This window comes from Helicoverpa armigera, chromosome 10 (assembly GCF_030705265.1).
Source record: "Helicoverpa armigera isolate CAAS_96S chromosome 10, ASM3070526v1, whole genome shotgun sequence".
NCBI classification, from domain to species: domain Eukaryota; kingdom Metazoa; phylum Arthropoda; class Insecta; order Lepidoptera; family Noctuidae; genus Helicoverpa; species Helicoverpa armigera.
This window is the reverse complement of record NC_087129.1, coordinates 453,286-474,335: the sequence shown is the minus strand read 5'-3', so window position 1 is coordinate 474,335 and position 21,050 is coordinate 453,286. Positions and strand designations below refer to the sequence as shown.

Here is a 21,050-nt window from a genome sequence, read left to right as displayed (position 1 = left end):
CTTTGCGGTTGTATTATTATCACAGAATATACTACTTAATTATTTACGATTTAATAAAATGACTGTAGCAACTATAAATATCCAGAAATAAAAAGTTCGCAGAATAAAAGTAGGTAGGTACTAGTAAGTATCTAATTTAGAAAACACGTGTAAGTTTCTGCACGTGGTGTTGTAGGGACGTAGACATCCCATTTTATTTATTCATAGCTTTTTTCACGTCGGAAATCAATAAAAAGGGTAAATTAGACTGAAATCAAAAATAAATAAATAAGTGACAAGGTCGGTTCCCTGCGTACCTAATTTAGTTAATTCTGAGTTGAGCACGTGCTAGTTCTAAGGACCGTTTACTTTAAACAAGAGGTTGAATGGAAAATAGTAGGTAAAATATTAAAATCATTATGTGATGCAGTTTTTATTTTAATACTTTGAAAAAAATCTATAATAGTAACCAGACCGATATTTTCTACATGGCAATAGAATCATACAACTGACAGCTGTCATAGTATGTTGGATTGTTGGCTTAGATGGCAGCACTGTGTCGCTGTCAGATTTTTTAGTGAGACCATCATATCGACAACAATAGATATCGATATAATTTCCTCCATGCGTCAATTTGTTATTGCTTGAACTTTGGTTCTATATTTTAAAGCCCCTAAGACGACCTACTGACTTAATTTTTGTTACTTTCACAAAAAGAATGGATAAAGTTTTTTAACTGTCTAAAGTTTTTTTAGTTAAAAAAAATCCTTAATACATATGTATGAGTTTATCTAAAACGAATTTAACTGTTCTCATTAATTTTGATATAAAATAGTGGTTTTCAGTTGATCAATCTATAATTAAAACAATAACAACCTTTTTATTTCCGGATTTTACTAACACGTTATCGATATCGATACTTTACTCTCTTTGTGTACATAGCGCAACACTACTCATGGGCGGTGAACATGGACAGATCGATCGTAGGAAACGACTCACGAAGCGGCTGTTTATGATGTCAACATGTATTTCAAACACTTTTAATATTTTAAAAGAACCTGTGAATGAAGTAATGTTATTATTTACACTTGAAGTTTACTTGCCGAAATACACTTAAAACTGGTGCATCAAACGAATATGTTGATTATTTAGACGTCGTTGTGCGAAATTGTTATTATTTCAGTTCTGAGTTTAATTTTCTTCGCGATTCTACGCGGTGATAATGAGTGTCAAATTTAGCGTTTTATTAGTGTTTAAATAGTGTTGATGAGGTGTGTTGCATAGCAAGTTGTTTGGAAGTTCTCAGAAATGGATATCCGAGATAGAATCGTGCGTTTCTTTCACGAGAGAAACGTGATGGCGCCGTTCTCCCGGTTCTACCGAGCCATGGTGCTCAAGATGAACCAACGTAAGTCCTACACAAGCTTCTATATCTAACCCACCTTCAGTACTAGATGGTGATAACTTGTATTTGGGTCTTAGGTGTCAAGCAAATCTTATTTTCAATTAAATTGTAACTCACGGCACTTGTGTTGAGTTTCGCATAATTTTGAGGCCAGTAAACAGGTCAGGATCATCAAAGATACTATATTTAGTAGCTTACTAAAACGGGCTGTATAAAAAACATTGATTTTCTTATTATTGTGACAAACAATGATGTCATCTGAACTAAGCTGTATATATCAATTCTTTGCTCAGTTTTTACGGTGTGCTGCCAAATTTTATGGTGTGTATAAACAAACAGAGTTGCTTATCTTCAAACATGTGGAGTTGTACCTGTTCTATTAATGTTTAACACCATGTTAAAAGAGTAATTTACAGAAAGATAAAAGGTATGTTTGTGATGCCGAGAATCTTAAAAACTGATAATTTCGAAACCGAGCATCTTATCTCGTTACTAGCTGTTTTTCTACAGTTTCACCCGTGTCCCGAAGGATTTACTGCCTGTTCCAGGATAAATTATAGCCATTACCCCAGTAAATATATTTAAATTTAGATGATTGACATATTTATTCACCTTTCTACTATGTATTACTGAGTGTCCCGAGGTAACTGCAGTAATTCCCCTATTACTAATAAGTTTTATAAGTATGGCTGACTTTTAAGCATAGGCACTTGAAATGAGTACAATTTTACCTCACATTGTTATTAAACATTGCCAGCTGTGGTTAATAAATGGTAATGGCTGTTATTCAGTTCAGGAAAAATAGCAAAAAGTATTTCTACACAACTTAGATACTCAGTATTAATTCTAATTCTATAACTCTGTCTATTCAATTAAATGCAGTGTTTTTATTTATTTATTTATTTATTTATTAAAAACACAGCTAATTTAATCTTTACAGGCACTTAGCCTAATACGACAAAATTAGTTACATTATATAAAATTTAAAAATTCAAAATTACATTATACTTACGAAACTAAACATAATATCACAAAAATAATACCACTACTAAAGTTTTAAATACTAACAATACTATAGGTGGCCCTTGTGAACTCATTCAGCGAACAAGTAAACAAATCGACTCTACTCGACACTGCGTTGAGCGTGTGCAAGGCGCGCGTCAGTGGCGCTCGCTGCAGCAGGTTGGTGCGCGCGCTCGGCACCGCCAGCAGCTGCGGCCGCCGCCGCCTACTCACATACCCATCCGGCACGCACATGCGTAGCTCCATAAGAATTGTGGAGTTAAATAATTTACCTCGCAATACTTTGAATAAATAAACAGCCAGTGCCACTTCCCGCCTAGTCTCCAGTCTGAAGTATCCCACCATACCCAACACAAATAATGTTGGGTATAGTAGAGGATAGCCGGGGTATACCTTGTATATTTTTAAATACAAAAATCGGGTGAATTTATTTTGTATCCTCTCAACCATGAATTTGTATTTGGCTTCACTTGGTCCCCATATCACTGCACAGTACTCGAGGTGAGATCTAACCAAGGCGTCATACAAAGCCTTGAGAGCCCCCATATTATTAAAGTCATTAGCTTGTCTCAAGATAAATCCCAAATTTCTAAATGCTTTCTTACTGACTTTAATAATATGACTTCTGAATTTTAAATCGGCCGCAAAATAGACACCAAGGTCTCTAACCTCCATCACTCTCTCCAAAGTTTCACCCTCTAACTTATAACAGTGGTGGTGTGGACTGCGCGCACGAGTGAAAGACATTACTGAACATTTGGAGACATTGAAATAAAGTCTGTTATCATGGCTCCATTTAACAACTCTGTCTAAATCTTCCTGTTGAACAGTTTGACTAGCAACCCGAACCAACAACTTCCGTACATACCCATATAAAGTATAACCTATGACACTCACTGATAATGTAACTATTGGTGAGATAATTTTCAAAATAAGTTCAGCACATCCTGAGACTATCCCCTTTGAAACCTAACACAATTCTTGCAGTAGTAAAATACAGACTGATAACTTTGTTTTGATTTAACACTGATATGATATGAAGAATTATAGATTGACTATTAGTGTTATCAACATTTACTACCGGGTAATATTGTTATCAGAAATTATTGAAGAAACTGCTGTACTCCGAGATAACATTCCTTGATAATGAACTTTTTTATATTAGGTACCTACTATTGATTGAAAGTTGAATTTCTACTGAATTATTGTAGCATTTTCAGTCCTTGCCTGTGACTAGTAATTTGATTCAGAAAATTGTCTTTCTCCACAAACTTTTCAGACGCATCAATATATCCAGTAAATCGAACTCTGAAACTGGCGCTTGTTATGTTTAGAAATATAATATGCCGCCCTATCAAGTAAAAGTATATTGTACCCTAGCTATTATATCTTTTTCATAGATTTCCCACAGATAAAAACAAAGCAATTAAAGATATTGTGGCGTCAGTGTAAGCCTGCAATGCACCGCCACTGCTACAAGGTGATAAAAACGATAAATTTCGACGTTAGTACTCCACCACTTCAGCAATGAGCAAGTAGCCAAATTGACCTTGAAAAAGCCTGTCTTTGAAACTGCCGTGACCTTGACCTTCCCGCACAAATGCTTTACGCCGTATTGTGATTACAATCAGCTCATGAATATTATTATTACTGAAGTAAACCCTTATTAGGCTAAACAACAACAAACAAATGGGGACGGTCAAGTTTGGGGGTAGTTTGACTTATAGCTGGTTTTAATGAGTATTATGTGGCTTTACGAGTTTATTTCATGATGGCAATGTGTTTACATGGACATTTGTTGTTTAATACAAAATAAATGGTTGTCCACAAGATGATGCTCTTGTGAGCTAAAGCAAATTCTTTAATGGTCCTCTGCCCCTCCCAGGAATCACGAATTAGTCCCTACCCTAGGTATTCGCAACTGCGTACACAGGACAATGAATTCAGTGTTGGCATGAAGTATTTATTTTAGATTATAGTATCGATAAGTTAATTTTTTTCAAAATATGTGCTCTATTATCAACATCCGCTAATACAGAAAACTGCTACCTTTTACACGCGACTTTTAGATTTAATTTCGTTGAATTATAGGTGCTCAAGTCTCGCCTTGGAAAGTACTTAAACCTATGTTATTGCCGAGATAGTTTCTTAATTGGTTCTCTAACCAGTCGACTTGAAACCGATAAAAGAACTGTACGATTGTTCAATATGATTCATACCTCTTATCGCAAGGAAAACAATCAATTTTATTGAAATAAATACTCATATAATCAAATATGCACGTCTTGGGATGCAGTATGCGTCACCCTTTACACTACTTAATGCATAATAAACGTCCCCTATGGATGCGAGACTTCAGGAACGTTTGACCCACTACATATTGTCTGTAATGAAATTCTAAACATGATATCATTTGAGGATAAACCTGCTTTCTGAGTTCTGGCCAGCTTAAGAACAGCTCTGATGGGTCTTCCCAGGTTGCACATACTTTCCTCAAAGGAAATCGTACCATAAAAGAACGTCTAGAAATCCGATAACCATCTTCAATCTTCACCCGAGTAGAGCTACGCCACCAATACGGATTCTTTCAATCCTGCGTAGTTTGTTTACTCTATTCTAGGGTAATATGAGTAGGTATCGTGGTCAGGCTTATCTGGAAAACAGCGTTCATTAACGTTTTCATCATTTCTCTGTATAACAATCCCGATGGGGGAATAATGTTCATTAACAAAAACAATTAATTCGTTTCGTTGTACACGCTCGCTTTGTACGCCGAACAGGCTCCTGCTAATTAATCAAAACTGTACTGTTAACATTATGAAGCTCTTTTTTCAGTAAAATGTTCATTATTATATTTTTGGTTCATTGTGAAGGTTATTTTATTTAATAGCATTTTCAAAGGTCAAGTTGGCTGTGTGTTTTATGTGCTATTATCATACTGGCGTGAAAAAACTGGCTGCATCTGGCCGTTCCGCCAGGAGACACGATATACTCCGCGAAGTCGTAATTAAATTACCTTGAAGTCATGTTAACAAATAGCTATACTTATTTCTGCAGCTCAGCACCCGTGTAAAACGTCAATTTTTCAATAGAAAGTTGTCAGCGATATAACTAAACGTTTCATGTTTTCTCTTTTTGCACTGACCCGATTGCTAACGGCAACCGCTTTTTTGTGCTTCTTACGTTAATAAACGTCTGAGCACTGCTTTCAGTCATGATATCACACTAGAGTTATATAAATTTACTCGATCGTGTTATATCGAATATATGCACTGACATCAGCGATGATGCATTTCGGTTGTAAGCTTAATTTTCGAATGATTCCTCATGACAAGACGGATGGAAATAAACAAGCGACCACGGTGCGACCTTTACCTCGTTGCACGGTCGGTCACATCCTGGGGTATTTTCAGATAGTTACTAACTGCATTACGTAGTCTCGTGTCCGTGATTTCGTGCTAAATTACTGACGCGTTTTTAGATGTTTTGAAGAGAGAATTTGAAGTTATAAAGACATCTCTAAGCACATCTAGAAATGCAACCATAACAACAAAACCACAAAGAATAATACTTTTGTAGAGGTTTTCACGTTTTACCTGGGGAAGTAAATTTACCACAATAGTAACTGAATAATCCTCTCGGACATTTTAATTTGAAAATGGACTAATTAAAAGTTTGCCGTAACTGAACGATCAACTTTCCCCAAAATTTTGTTGAACTAAAGTGCGGACTGCTCTGACCCTAACGAGATCAGTTTTTTGCAGTGATTGAGCCTATTTTATATTGTTCATATGACGTAGTAAAGAAATAGCGTATTTGGAAAATAATATAGGTATGCTTCGAGAAAATCGTAGTGGTTGAATGTTAGTCTTACATGATGTAACCCTCATGTAATCTACGAGACGACAGTAATCCGTTGAAGTACTCGTCAAAATTGCAATTAAACGCAATGCAATAAAGATCCAAGCTTTTCAGCATTCGTTTAAGAAATGCTTTACTACTCCGTATTTCCGTAATTGCATCAGTCCCAATGCCAAGATTCTCCAGTACTCGTGTTTTAAATTTGCTTTTTGTTCTAGATGAGGACGAGGCGACGACATCGGGCCTGACAGACGGGGCGCCTCTCGAACAGAACAGAATTATCTTCATCAACAGACCGCAGCCTATCAAGTTCATAAACAATCGAATATCCACAGCGAAATATAGGTAAGCTTGTCTTTTTGGTAAATACATATATTAAATCCGAAATTTTCGATTGAGAAGCCAATCAGCTTACTTTATGAATTTTCGACATACAATTTTCACCACTAAGACAAAAAAAAATACAACAATTGAACATTTTTACTGAAATATGTCGATATAAATTGTAGGCTTACTTTTCTCGTAGCGAAGTTACGGGAAAAGTAAGATGTTATATATGCTAATGTATATGCAGACCACGGGAGGTGTCACTTACATGTGGCGCCCCGGCGCCTTCCGCAATGTTCTTAGAAAGGTCTCAACCACATTCCACCTACCTACGTTAAAGGGAGGTTTCCAATTCCTTAAAACTTTAATTGAAATTCTAAATTAGTGTGAGTCTTGCATTGTCGAGTTTAAAACAGTCAAGTTTTACAAAACTGAGTCGCGAGAAAAATATTTATTTAGTTAATTTACTAGGTGAATAGCATTAGATGTTTACCTAGGGCTGCCATTTCGAATTTCGCCAAACCCGGACAAATATTTAAAAAACCCGGACATTTGGCGTAAATCGCATTTTTTCCCCGGACGAGTCCGATTTATTTTGTTTAACAAAACTAGACCTAATTTTTAATATTATCATATTACTTAAATTCAATGAGGTCCTTCCTCACATGAAAAGTCAGGGCCGTCTCTAGCTCATGTAGTACCTAGTATTGAAAGATTGTGACTTAATGTATTTCGAAGGTCATAATTAAGAAAGCTCATATGGAAACTAGGAGTTACCTTCTTGATAGGTTAGACAAAAAAATTTTGAAAAATACAAACAACTGTAAAGTGAAGCCGCCGCGAGCGCAGCGAGCGCAGCGAGCGCGGAAATTTTTGAGTTTTGGGTCACTAAAGCACCTAAACTTGTATAATAAAAAAATCCGCAAAGTGAAGAAGCCGCAAGCGAAGCGAGCGCAAAATTTTTTGAATATTGGGATATTAAAGTAGTTAAACGTAAAAAAAAATGTGTTAAGAAAAGAAGCTGCGAGCGAAGCGAGCGCGAAAATTTTGGAGTTTCGGGATACTTCGACTTCTGCATTATTAGGCGCCCGGGTTATTCGCATAGCCAGGTACCATAGGTTAAGATAGCCCTATGAAAAATGTCCGGGTTTTCCCCGGACACTTCTTGAAACCCCGCCCGGACGGCCCCCGGACGGCCTCCAAACGAGGACAAATCCGGGGAAACCCGGACGGATGGCAGCCCTATGTTTACCGAATAGTTGTGGTTTCGTGCGCAATTCCGTTTTATCTTCATTCAGTCGAGGAACGAAAGATAAATAAACAAACAGTGACTTTCACATTCATGAAATTGGTAACGTATTCGTTCACTGCTCACTATTGCTTTCATTTTGAAAACATATCCGCCTTGTTTGTGGAGGAAAAGCTAGGTTTTCCTTTCACGGTACACTTTAAAGCCCCACATTGGCGGAAGATTATGTAGGGATTAATTCTTGAATATGTGGATGAAAACCGAGAGTTGAATTAAGATCTTCACATCTCGTCTTTAATTTTATATGAGTCTTATCATAATATAACTCTAGGATGTAGCACATAAATATGTGTGAAATAGGATGTACTTAAGGCCCTGGACGTTGGCGGGCCATTCCAAAACATCGTAAAACATCGTAAAGTTATTCAGGCGACAATGAGCGTGCCTAAACACCGAAGCTGCATTGTATACCCAGCGCATTGTTTACGCGCCGCGACGCTTGGCCGACTGCCCGAAAACCGTACACCGTACTGATGTCATACTGCCTAATATATCGCTTGTATCTCCATGGAGACTGCAACAATATTCCCACCATTATTATTACCTTTCAACAAGTACTTCAGGCCCTGACAACTACAAAGGGAATCCTAACACATTCACTATGAGAATAGCAGTCGCAATAGTTGAACAATCGCCATGAAATATGAATGGTGCATTGCACTTTGAAGGGGTTAATAACATAGAGCGTTATGCCTATTTCCGCCGAATGACATGCCGTATAAACGTACTGGCTGGAAGCACTTTCAAATTTCCCTTATGGGAATAAAGGGGGCGAGTCTATTGTTACCAATGCAGCTTCGGATCACACAATCGGAGGTAAAATGTACAAAGGAGTTGAGGATCGTAATGCAAGTCCTCGTCAATATTAGAAATGAAGCATTTATGTATGTTATGCGACTACGGTCTACATTCTGGAATTTGTTACTTCGTCATACAGTGACTTTGAAACTTCATAAAAGGAAGGAGACATGACGCGTGGCAATGAATGCGTGGCTGCTAATTACAATGTTCCCTTATTTGAATCACCAGCCGCGTCCTCGAGCACTCGAGAACTTTCCGTTCAGCTCCTTATGAGAAAATTCACAATGAGATTGTCTCGCAAACTCATACAAGTTTTCGCATTATAGAGTTTAGTGGAATGAGGTTTCATATCAGTTCTGTGGAGTTCTTTTTGCTTTAAACACTTGGTCTGATAAGCGTGAGTACGTGTCGGCATGTCGTAAGTGTGTGACGAGTGTCAAGTTCACCTGCTGGCGTGTGGAACTGGCGTGACTCCACGCAGCTGGTTAGCGAACACTTGTTCCACGTGCATTATCCAATCAATCTCGCGTACATCCTATGTGAAGAGTTATACTTATGCTTCCCGCGTGTTTTCCTAGAATTGATGCGTCAAGTGGATGACCAAGTGATGTAGGTGACATCCATTAAGGAAGGTCTGGGTCTGACCAGGTGAATACCATAATATGGTTATACATTTTGAAGTATTTGCGGTACAACCACATTAAATGTACAGTATAGTAACAAGAGACCCACTAATAGAAGTCATAAATATGGACATGTGAATCTGCATTCATGAATACGCCAACTCGCAGTTAGTTGCAGTAACTTAGTTGAATATACCAACCTATTTAATCGGTTAGATCTACAATATTACGTAGTTAGTACCGCATACCTTGTAAGGAACAATTAGTATATAGAATGTAAACAGCGCATTGTGAGACTTGCTCATATTGTTGCATTAATTATAAATTTATATCAAACATGTAGGTAAATGTGGTCCCGAAAACTCGGAATATTTTCGTTGTGAAATTCGCCGCCAACTGATACGAGTAATGAGATAATGTATGACATCCTAGGGCGACGTTACATTGTAAATATTGGACAGATACGCGAGTGGAATGGGCGAAACGTGCTGTTTAATTTATGTCACAATGTTCCTGTCACGTAGGACTGTACAATCTCTTTCCTCTTGAAAATAAATTATCATATAGGTGCTAGAGCGGAAGGCCTTATTGTTACAGAGACAAGCTGTTTCTGTAACAGTCTGAGTTGTCGGAAGCTCCTCGGTACGAGTTCTGTGAAAATTAATAATTGCCATCGGAGACAAAAATAAAGTTATTGTCACGTGATAAGTCAAAACTTCAATTCTAAAAGCTTGTTAACGACTAAAGTTTCATCATTAAAGTACATCAGAAATAACTGCTAGAAAATTGAATTTCCATTTGACTAAATTATAGAAGTTTTAAATCCGAAATAAATTATACATTAGGTCCAGGACAGCAAACAAACACAAACATTATGTTCAATAATATATCAAACAAACGTTTTCTTTCATTCAAAACAAACAGAATTTCATAAATTAGGGACGTGCCTTCAAACGATACCTATAATTTATCGATGTTTTCACTACAAAATTATGTTCGATACGATCAAAGCTTCGGAACTATCATTACTTAGGCATGATTGTCAACTTGAATACTATCAAGGTAACTAGATATTTAAGTGGATGCCATGTATTTTGTATGCCCTCGTAAAAATGTAGCCTTTTAACGTATAAGTTCATTACTATACATATACTACAGTACATAAAACATTTAACCTCGGAGCTAGGCGGGACTCGGCTCGCATTATATTTCCCCTCTGTTGTTCCGTCGTCCTTTATATGCTGACAAAAGTGTGCGGAAAATAACTTATGTTCGAAACTTTTGTTTGTAGAATTACGCTTCAGTCTTCCAAAGTTTAACTCGTACGTGAAGTGCGAAGATTTTACGATTTACTGTTTATTTATGTACATTTAGACAAGGTATCTTTTACTCCCGAGGCGCGCGACTTCTAGGACCCAGATAGGAAACTAGGAAGTCTTAAAGTCTTTATTGTGATATTTCACGCCTTGGCCTCTGTCCAAATATTATCAAAATAGCATCAGCAGTTTATAACAAAACAGATACGCAGGCCTTGTAAAGACCTGTGGGCAAGTTAAAAAAATATAATTTTCCTCGTATAACAGGGAAACCATTAGACTTAGTGTTATAGCACATTGTTATCAGTATCGTCAAGCGCTAACCACTATGCAATCGTATCGGAATACTATAAAAGTAATTTTATAGCTGCCACTTGTTTAAGTCCTTCTAACAAGGCTTAGGCTACTTACTTAGGCTTACTTCTAGGTTTTCATAGAAACTCATTCGTACATAACATTGAAATAAACACTATTTATAATTATAGAGCGCTGATAAGTATCATCAATTCAGATTGAGCAATAAGCGTATGGGTACAGTTAATCCCGCCATGAATGGGGCTCGTATTCGGATTCCAGTCTGCTCTTGATTCCACTTGGAAATCCAATGAAATATTTTATCCGATGCCAGGTCTTCAGGCATTACCCACAGCCTGGCGAGTCTGGCATGCTAATGAGACATCCTAAAACTGCCAGACCCAACAACCATCTTACCATAAGCTCATATGAATTCTGTGTCTTTATATTGCATCTTCCTCCACAGCGTACCCTCGTTCATCCCGCTGTTCCTGTTCGAGCAGTTCCGTCGCTACTCGAACTGCTTCTTCCTTCTCATCGCGCTGCTGCAGCAGATCCCCGACGTGTCGCCCACGGGTCGGTGGACCACGCTCACGCCACTCATACTCATCCTCTCCGTCAGCGCCATCAAGGAAATTGTTGAAGACTTCGTAAGTATATTCATTGTGAAGTTAAGGAGTTCTTATAAGCTGGTGTAATAATGGCGTCCACGGCCGATTTCGGCCACGGCGGCTGTTCTCATTTAAGGAGATCAGCCAGCTGCGCAGGACATATCCTACTAATATCATAAACGCGAAAGTTTGTATGTATGGATGTTTGTTACTCTTTCACGCAAAAACTACTGGATGGATTTTAATGAAACTTTACAATAATATAGCTTATACATCAGAATAACACATAGGCTACAATTTGTAAACATATTGTTCGAAATACTAAACCTGCGCAGACGAAGTCGCGGGCACCAGCTAGTTTTATTATAGTGCACGAGCATTTGCACAGACACAGGTGCACTCCCTATTCCTTCACTCTCACAGCCCGATGGGACAGCAATCCGACACGACCGGAAAGACATCAGGAGATCAGCTGGTGTAAAAGTTATGTAAAATATGTAAAGTATGTAGTAATGTATGGTATGTACCAAAGAGGTTCGAACAAGAAAATGTGAGAAAAGATCGCTCAGGGAATTGTTTCAGATTTCACCATGTTTTTTTCACGGAGCAACGTGGGTGTTTCTTGATTATACTTATTTAATTTAATCTTTTGAAAAATTCTGAAAGTTTTGATTGATGACTTTTATTTTGGTTGGTCTATCAATCATTGAAATTATTTTGTGGCCGTGAAGGTATATGCTGTTAAGCCCACGCTTAAACTTAATCAACAATATTTCAAATTTTTATTTAATTTGATACTACGCCATAGCTTTTTTGTAATTATACGATTTAATGAGCTTTTGCGTGATAAATTGAATTAATCAAATTATTCGATACGAATATTATTTACCCACATGAGGAGTTAAAACTCGCATAACTATATAACCCACACGATATTTAAGGTAAAAGTAACATTTTCCTTGGAATTGTCCCCAAATGTGGCGTGTCATAATATTTACCAAACCATGTTATTCTAAACGCCTAAACATCTAACGTATTTAGACTAGTATCACGAATGTCCCTCGAAATACTAGCTTATTTGTTCTAAAAGGGTTCACACATTCACGCCGTGTTGGACGGTCCTTTAATAGGAGCTGTGTGCCTTTGACCTTCATGAATTTTGTAGATAAAACCCAGTAGTGTGATGTTATGATCGTTTGTTAACGCTTCTATTCCGACTGATAACGTGGTCGGTTCTATTTGTTATGGTGCTTGGTAGATATGTTCACTAGTAGGTAATTTTGTTGAATCAACTATTGCAATCTAAACATAAGCTTGCAAAGCATTGCTGTAAGTAGATTGTAATGGGTCATCGTAAAATAAAAATGCTAAAAGAAATGCTAATGTACCAACCAGTCGAAATATTATATTATCTGTTTCTTTCCATGAATAAACCATAAAACGCAGATCCAGTTACAATTATATCTATCTATCGTGGTATAATATACTGCGGCATACTAGGTAGGTAATGTAGGTCAGTGATTATTTTAGCTGATTATGTTACTTGCGGTTTGTCTCGAAACCACAGAAAACTCATTAATCCACTTAGATTAAAATTATCGTTAATTCTACCCAAGATACATGATGCTTCCATGTTATGTTGTTGTTATATTTGTTTACTTACTTTTGCTGTCTAAATAAGCGTACTACAACCGGAACTATTTGTTGGACTCTTTTTGACAGACACCCTTATCCGTTTGTTAGTAAAGAAAGCCTGGAAGCCGACCCCAACACAGTTGGGAACAGGCTCAGGAGATGATGATGATGATTTTCCCCCTCAGAAACGTCACAGAGCAGACGATGAGACGAACAGGCGCAGCGTGGACATCCTGCGCGAGGGTCGGTGGAGCACCATCAGCTGGGAGCAGCTGCTGGTCGGAGACGTCTGCAAGGTCGTCAACAACCAGTTCTTCCCCGCTGATATCGTCATGCTGGCCTCCAGGTGAGCGTGGGAGTGTTGTAACTTCACAGGTATAGTCAGCAGTCCAGCCTTCCTATGATGTGAAAGTTTGTTAACCCCCGATGCATATAGAGGGCTGTTAAAAGTTTGTACAGATATGTTTGTATTTGTGCGCGATTTTCTCGTCTTCGTGCAGCATCGGTTTGCAACTTGAAGCGACTATCTATCAATCAGACATCTATACCCGTTAATTGGAATTTCAAAATTTGAAACATATGTTATTAATACAAACTAGAGATAAATTCGTGTATGAAACCCTGCACAAATATGCATTAAACACACCTTCACCGCAACAAACCGCAGTACTCAATTGCGGTTCATATTCCAATATGTTATGGTTAATGTTGCAATCTTACTTTCACTGACATCGAACACATGGCGTGACAAAATAACAACCAGGGTATCATTTACTTGTATGTACACAAACAAAAAGAGGGGTAATTTCCACGCTAGACAAACATAAATTACGTGAACTGCTGTATGTATTTATACCTATAGCACTTTTGAGTAAACGCTCGACCAATAAAGATAATCGTATGAAGTACGGACAAAAAATCCTTTAACGACCGTTTCGGTTGTTAACACTATGACCGTCCCCCAACAAAAACAAACAAACAGAATAACAATTGAACGAAGCGACGTCAATGTTCAATAAACTATAATATTCGCGACTGTTTGTCCGTGTGTTTGTGTCCACAAGGTCAGCAACTCATTAAGCATTATGCACCAATTAAAAATAATTGCTGTAGAGAATTGCGTGGTCGCTCGCTCTCTGCGCTTCTGTGTGCATTCGACAATACGTAATACTTTTAAATAGTTGTTAATTCATCAATCTTTTATGGATATGATTAGTCATGCATCGTAAATAAATTAATATAATACCGCCTTGAATAAGTAAGATCATCAATGTTTTATTTTATGTAAACAACACGCGGTTGTATCATCGTTATAGAAACAGCGTGGTCGAGATAAATATATAGTAGCCTCTTCCCAATAAACCTCTGATTATATCTTTCAGTCTAATCACGTGACTACAAAATAGCAATGCTTTACATGGAAGTACTGCCTTTATAGAGTCACAACTGGACTTTAGTTACGAAGTTCACCAAAATTCCGGAAAGTCTTAACAACCCAAAATAAGAACACATTTCAAATATTAAAGACCTGTTACTCAAAAAGAACAGAAATTCCACTAACTCAAAAATCAAAATCAAAAGTCAGTTATTCAAATTAGGCTGCAAAACAGCACTTTTCAAACGTCAGAAATTTACAAAAGACAGCACCCAAAATGCTCACCCTTCACCACTTATGTGTTATGTACTTATGATCCACGATAAAGGCATTGATTACATTTGACTCTATAAGCAAACTTACCCATCTCATGACCCCAAATCTTCTACCACAGTGAACCACAAGGCATATCGTTCATCGAAACCTCAAACCTGGACGGGGAGACGAACCTGAAGATCCGCATGGCTCACCCGGACACGGCGCGGCTGGACAACACGCAGGCTCTGGCCGACTTCACCGCCACGCTGCAGTGTGAACAGCCGAACAGGCATCTGTATGAGTTCAACGGCATGCTGAAGGAGCCTACTGCTAAGTAAGGATGAGTTATAATAAGCCTGAGTTTACCTACCGTATAAACGTCAATTTTTCTGAAAATAACTGTTTACTTTGAAAATTGAGCTTTAGAATGAATAGTGAACGAGTGTTTTTGAGAAAATGGACGTCCATGTTATCGATGAACTTGAACTAAAACTTGAGCAATCTGCTACTTATTTGAGATATAATCATGGTTGCAGTCCTAGCAAAATAATATTAAAATCGAATAATACTCTATTGTACATATCATGCGTGTTATTCAATTTTGTTCTTTATTTATCGCTACAATTAAAGACAACTACAATGTATTGTTTATACTCAAAATTCCGATTATATAAAAGTATTAGCTGGTCTAAATTGAAATGACGCACCCCACTACCGTGTATTATGTTCACTTATACCCTCTGTACTTAATTATTATTATAGAATAACTATGATATAATTTCTAAAATGATATATATTTCCTCGCCTAGGACGATACCCCTGGGCTTGGATCAGATGCTGCTCCGCGGGTCGATGCTGCGCAACACCAACTACATCTACGGCGTGGTCGTGTACACCGGACACGAGACCAAGCTCATGAAGAACTCCACTAAAGGTAACATGTACTACATACTGGCTAGAAGTAACATGTAAAGAGATAAGCAGCTAGGGTACGTCGAACTCTACTTAGTTAAATCTTGCTCTCGCTACTTGATAAAGTGACTATCCCTCTAAGGTATTTTCAAATTCTCTCATAGAAGTCTGTATAGTTTTGTAGAAACCATTGTAGTAACACCATTGTAGAAATTTCGTAACCCTAATTTTAATAAACTTATCAAATGTCCTATCTACAGCCATTAATTAATTCTGCGCAACAACTTCTAGGTTATTACAGGATCATAGATCAGAGCATGTGACATCGATTTCAGAACATATAGTAATCAGAATTTTGTAATAAATACTAATTAATTTCTAAGAATTGAGTCAGATTCCATCATGACCTTCTACACATAAGTGGAATTAATTTTCTTGTTTTGTTGGGCAGCCCCACTGAAGCGGTCGTCAATAGACCGTCAGACGAACACTCACATCCTGATGCTGTTCCTGATCCTGCTGACGCTGTCGCTGCTGAGCGCCGGCTTCAACGAGCTGTGGATGCGGGCGCACTCCGACTGGTATATTGGGTTAGAGGGTAAGCTATGTACATATTTAGTACATCTTGCCCACAACACAAGTATGATTAACTGTTTCCTGCTAACTTGCTGCCCAATGGTTAGGCAAAGTCCTTTTCCCAATATAAAGAAATTGCCATCAGTTAAAGGACTTTAAAACTAATCTTTTTACAAGCCCAGCGAAAGGTCAAGCAACATTGATTCTTGGAAATTACTTACCATGTACTAAGAATTATTTTAAATAAAAAACTTATTTATGTTGTTTTTTTTTTGTTACAGAGGCGCAGAATGCAAATTTCGGATTTAACTTTTTGACATTTTTAATATTGTACAACAATCTTATACCTATATCGTTACAAGTTACTGCTGAAATAGTTAGATTTTTTCAAGTAAGTATCACAAATTCTTTATAACTAGTTTTTTACCCTATAAATAACTATCGGTTGTTGGGAAGTTGTTTGCTCTAATTCCCCTTCCTAGCAAAACACACTGAAAGCGTTTTAGAGGCTGTCTTTTGTAAATGTAGACGTTAAAAAAGTTTTGCTCCAAAGTTCGAAATTCGATTTTTTATGTCCATTCGGCAGGCTAAGTTCATAGCGATGGACGTGGAGATGTACCACGTGGCGACGGACACGCCGGCGATGGCGCGCACGTCCAACCTCAACGAGGAGCTCGGCATGGTCAAGTACGTGTTCAGCGACAAGACCGGCACCCTCACCTGCAACGTCATGGAGTTCCGCAAGTGTACTATTGGGGAGGTCAGCTTCTTATAATTAGTAGATTGTTTTATGTAACTTTCTGTTATGTCATAATTATTATGTAAAGAGTTTGATAGTTCCAAGTAATATCTCATCATCTGCTTAGGCTTTTCTCAGCCTATCTGACTTTCTGAACCCAGTCATCGAGGCAACACGATCCCAAGGTAAGACTGGTTGTCAGACTTTCAGGCTTTTGATTACATTTAACTACTATCAAAACTGTTCAAATGACAGCCTAGACCTATACCAATATTACTTGCCTTCTGAAACATGGTCTTTTTTTACGGACTGACCGACCGATAGACCAGTTAAGCTGTCACTTAGCGAACTTCTCTTCTTTCATTCTCCAGATAATCTACAGCGCTCCAGGTCCCAACGAGAAGTTGGAAGACACCCTGCTGTACCAGAACTTACAGCGGAACCATCCGACAGCAGGCGTCATCCGCGAGTTCCTCACCATGCTGGCCGTGTGCCATACTGTGATACCTGAGCGAGTGGGGGACCAGCTCAACTACCACGCGGCCTCACCAGGTATCATACATTGTACATGTTAGATGTACATCCGACAGCAGGCGTCATCCGCGAGTTCCTCACCATGCTGGCCGTGTGCCATACTGTGATACCTGAGCGAGTGGGGGACCAGCTCAACTACCACGCGGCCTCACCAGGTATCATACATTGTACATGTTAGATGTACATCCGACAGCAGGCGTCATCCGCGAGTTCCTCACCATGCTGGCCGTGTGCCATACTGTGATACCTGAGCGAGTGGGGGACCAGCTCAACTACCACGCGGCCTCACCAGGTATCATACATTGTACATGTTAGATGTACATCCGACAGCAGGCGTCATCCGCGAGTTCCTCACCATGCTGGCCGTGTGCCATACTGTGATACCTGAGAAAGAAAGAAAGAAAGAAAGAAAAACCATTTATTTTACACACAAAATGACGCAGAAAACAAACACACACAAATACAAACAAATAAATCTAGGGACAAAAAAAACAGTAAAACAAAAAATAAAAGCGCTGCAGCTGCGTCACTTATGCGTGAAAAAGGGGCAGCGCTCAGCATAAGGCCGCTGCCTCGAATTTTGCGGGCAGCGGGGCGGCAGCGGCGGCGGCGCGGGAGCGGCAGGATCTTACGCGTATAATCAAATGGACCGGCCCTCGAATGCAGCGGCGCGGGGAGCGGGCAACGAGCGGTGAGCTCCATTCAAAACGGTGACCGAACGCGCCGCCGCCGCTGCCGCCCCGCTGCCCGCAAAATTCGAGGCAGTGGCCTCAATGCTGTGTCACGCACACGCAGGCACGAGACAACAGCGCTGGTTTTCAGCGCTGACCCACTTTCTTAAAGTAGCTCTGAGCTTGGAAGTTGGTGATAATAGTTACACCCGTGCATCGGAGAGCCTGAGCTTTCTCCGGTCGTGTCGGATTGCTGTCTCATTTGACTATGAGAATGAAGGAATAGGGACTGCACCTGTGTCTGCGCAAATGCTTGTGCACTGTGCACAAATATGGCCTTCACAGCTGGCTGATCTCCTTATATGAGAACAGCCGCCGAGGCCGATAGTATAATCGGCTGGTAGGACATCATCGTCATCACTTGTTGTTACGGCACATATTGTAAGGTTTATATCCCCCTACAGACGAGCGTGCGTTGGTGCTGGGCGCGGCGGCGCTGGGCTACGAGTTCGACCAGCGCACCCCTCGTGCTGTGCGGGTCCGCGCCGCCGGCCGCTGCGAGGAGTTCGCCGTGCTCAACGTGCTCGACTTCACCTCCGCGCGGAAGCGCATGTCCGTCATCGTGAGGACACCCTCAGGTAAACTAATATTTACACCCATATTCATACTGGTAGATTCTGATGTGACTTTTTCGACCAAAGTAAATCCGTTTAAAACGATTGCAGCCATACTAAAAAAACTTAAACATATGTTGAACACTTATCTAAAAAACGTATGGCTACAAAACTGACCTTATTTCAACGTCATAATCTGTATTTTTTCAGACAAGTGTTAAACAAACGTTTAAAAGTTTTTGTGGTACGATGGTTTATATTTATCTTTGAACACTACATCTATAATATAAAAATGAATCGCAAAATTAGTTGGCAAGCGCATAACTCAACAACGCCTGGACCAATTTAGCTAATTCTTTTTTTGTTGTGTTTGTTATTGTCAGGAGAAGGTTCTTATGAAAAAAAAAATAGGGTAAAGTAGAGAAGTCAGTTGACGGGAGCGAAGCCGCGGGCAAAAGCTAGTTTTATATATGTTTTTAACAGTTGTTAAACCTAACAAAAACCCGTTGAACCTAAAAAAAATCTTTAAGAGTTATATACAGCTTTAATGTTCATCAATAAATGATGAAAGCTACTATTTTTCAATATTACATTTTTCCTTGTATTCAACCTCTTAATTGCCGAAAAAAAACGTTCCTATATTGTAATAAATCCGAGAATTTCTACACGTTAGTAAAAAACTATATGAAATGCTAGAAAAAACATTTGGCTTTAATTCCACAAGACAACAATTATTTCATTGTTCGTAAACTTCATCAACCCCACTTATTAAATCATCCACATACACAGGTGAGATCAAGCTATACTGCAAGGGCGCGGACTCAGTGATCTACCCGCGACTAGCAGGCGGAGCTCACGCACAGTACGCCGACACCACACTCTCGCACCTCGAGCTGTTCGCCTGCGACGGGCTCCGAACCCTGGTCTTCGCGGTCGCAGACATCTCCGAACAGTTCTACCAGGACTGGGCGAATACGTACCACAAGGCTAGCATCGCGATACAGGATAGGGAACAGAAGATTGAGGAAGCGGCCATGTTGATCGAGAATAATTTGAGGTTGCTTGGCGCTACTGCTATTGAGGATAAACTACAGGTACCTTTGTATTTGGGCATATGTTTCATTTTATTTTTCTGACGACCACGTTTGAGACCCAAAATTCAGTACCTACATACATATGCCGCTAGCTTGGAACTTATATATGCCGTCCAAAAATAGGAACTGACTTTAAAATAACTGTTATACAGGATGGCGTCCCCGAGACGATAGCGGCGCTACTGAAGGCGAACATCAACGTGTGGGTGCTGACGGGCGACAAACAGGAGACCGCCATCAACATCGGCCACTCCGCGCGGCTGCTGCACAGCGGCATGCCGCTCATCATACTCAACGAGGACAGCCTGGACGTGAGTACCAGCACAGGAGCCCAGGAGTTACAGGAGAACTGCAGGCGAACATCAACATCGGCCACTCCGCGCGGCTGCTGCACAGCGGCATGCCGCTCATCATACTCAACGAGGACAGCCTGGACGTGAGTACCAGCACAGGAGCCCAGGAGTTACAGGAGAACTGCAGGCGAACATCAACATCGGCCACTCCGCGCGGCTGCTGCACAGCGGCATGCCGCTCATCATACTCAACGAGGACAGCCTGGACGTGAGTACCAGCACAGGAGCCCAGGAGTTACAGGAGAACTGCAGGCGAACATCAACATCGGCCACTCCGCGCGGCTGCTGCACAGCGGCATGCCGCTCATCATACTCAACGAGGACAGCCTGGACGTGAGTACCAGCACAGGAGCCCAGGAGTTACAGGAGAACTGCAGGCGAACATCAACATCGGCCACTCCGCGCGGCTGCTGCACAGCGGCATGCCGCTCATCATACTCAACGAGGACAGCCTGGACGTGAGTACCAGCACAGGAGCCCAGGAGTTACAGGAGAACTGCAGGCGAACATCAACATCGGCCACTCCGCGCGGCTGCTGCACAGCGGCATGCCGCTCATCATACTCAACGAGGACAGCCTGGACGTGAGTACCAGCACAGGAGCCCAGGAGTTACAGGAGAACTGCAGGCGAACATCAACATCGGCCACTCCGCGCGGCTGCTGCACAGCGGCATGCCGCTCATCATACTCAACGAGGACAGCCTGGACGTGAGTACCAGCACAGGAGCCCAGGAGTTACA

The 21,050-nt window shown here is 40.0% G+C and overlaps 1 protein-coding gene across 1 annotated transcript in view; it reads left to right on the top strand.

Annotated features, from left to right (window-relative positions):
• Atp8a (ATPase 8A) overlaps nucleotides 1-21,050 on the top strand; it is a 79,849-nt gene that overhangs the window by 43,838 nt on the left and 14,961 nt on the right. Inside the window, exons 3-14 of the mRNA XM_049841108.2 lie at nucleotides 6,487-6,613; nucleotides 11,405-11,588; nucleotides 13,370-13,530; nucleotides 14,954-15,151; nucleotides 15,627-15,751; nucleotides 16,181-16,327; nucleotides 16,587-16,696; nucleotides 16,892-17,065; nucleotides 17,416-17,596; nucleotides 18,714-18,887; nucleotides 19,653-19,957; nucleotides 20,110-20,268. Of these exons, the coding sequence (XP_049697065.2) occupies nucleotides 6,487-6,613; nucleotides 11,405-11,588; nucleotides 13,370-13,530; nucleotides 14,954-15,151; nucleotides 15,627-15,751; nucleotides 16,181-16,327; nucleotides 16,587-16,696; nucleotides 16,892-17,065; nucleotides 17,416-17,596; nucleotides 18,714-18,887; nucleotides 19,653-19,957; nucleotides 20,110-20,268 (2,045 nt within the window). The remainder of the gene's footprint in view (nucleotides 1-6,486; nucleotides 6,614-11,404; nucleotides 11,589-13,369; nucleotides 13,531-14,953; nucleotides 15,152-15,626; nucleotides 15,752-16,180; nucleotides 16,328-16,586; nucleotides 16,697-16,891; nucleotides 17,066-17,415; nucleotides 17,597-18,713; nucleotides 18,888-19,652; nucleotides 19,958-20,109; nucleotides 20,269-21,050) is intronic.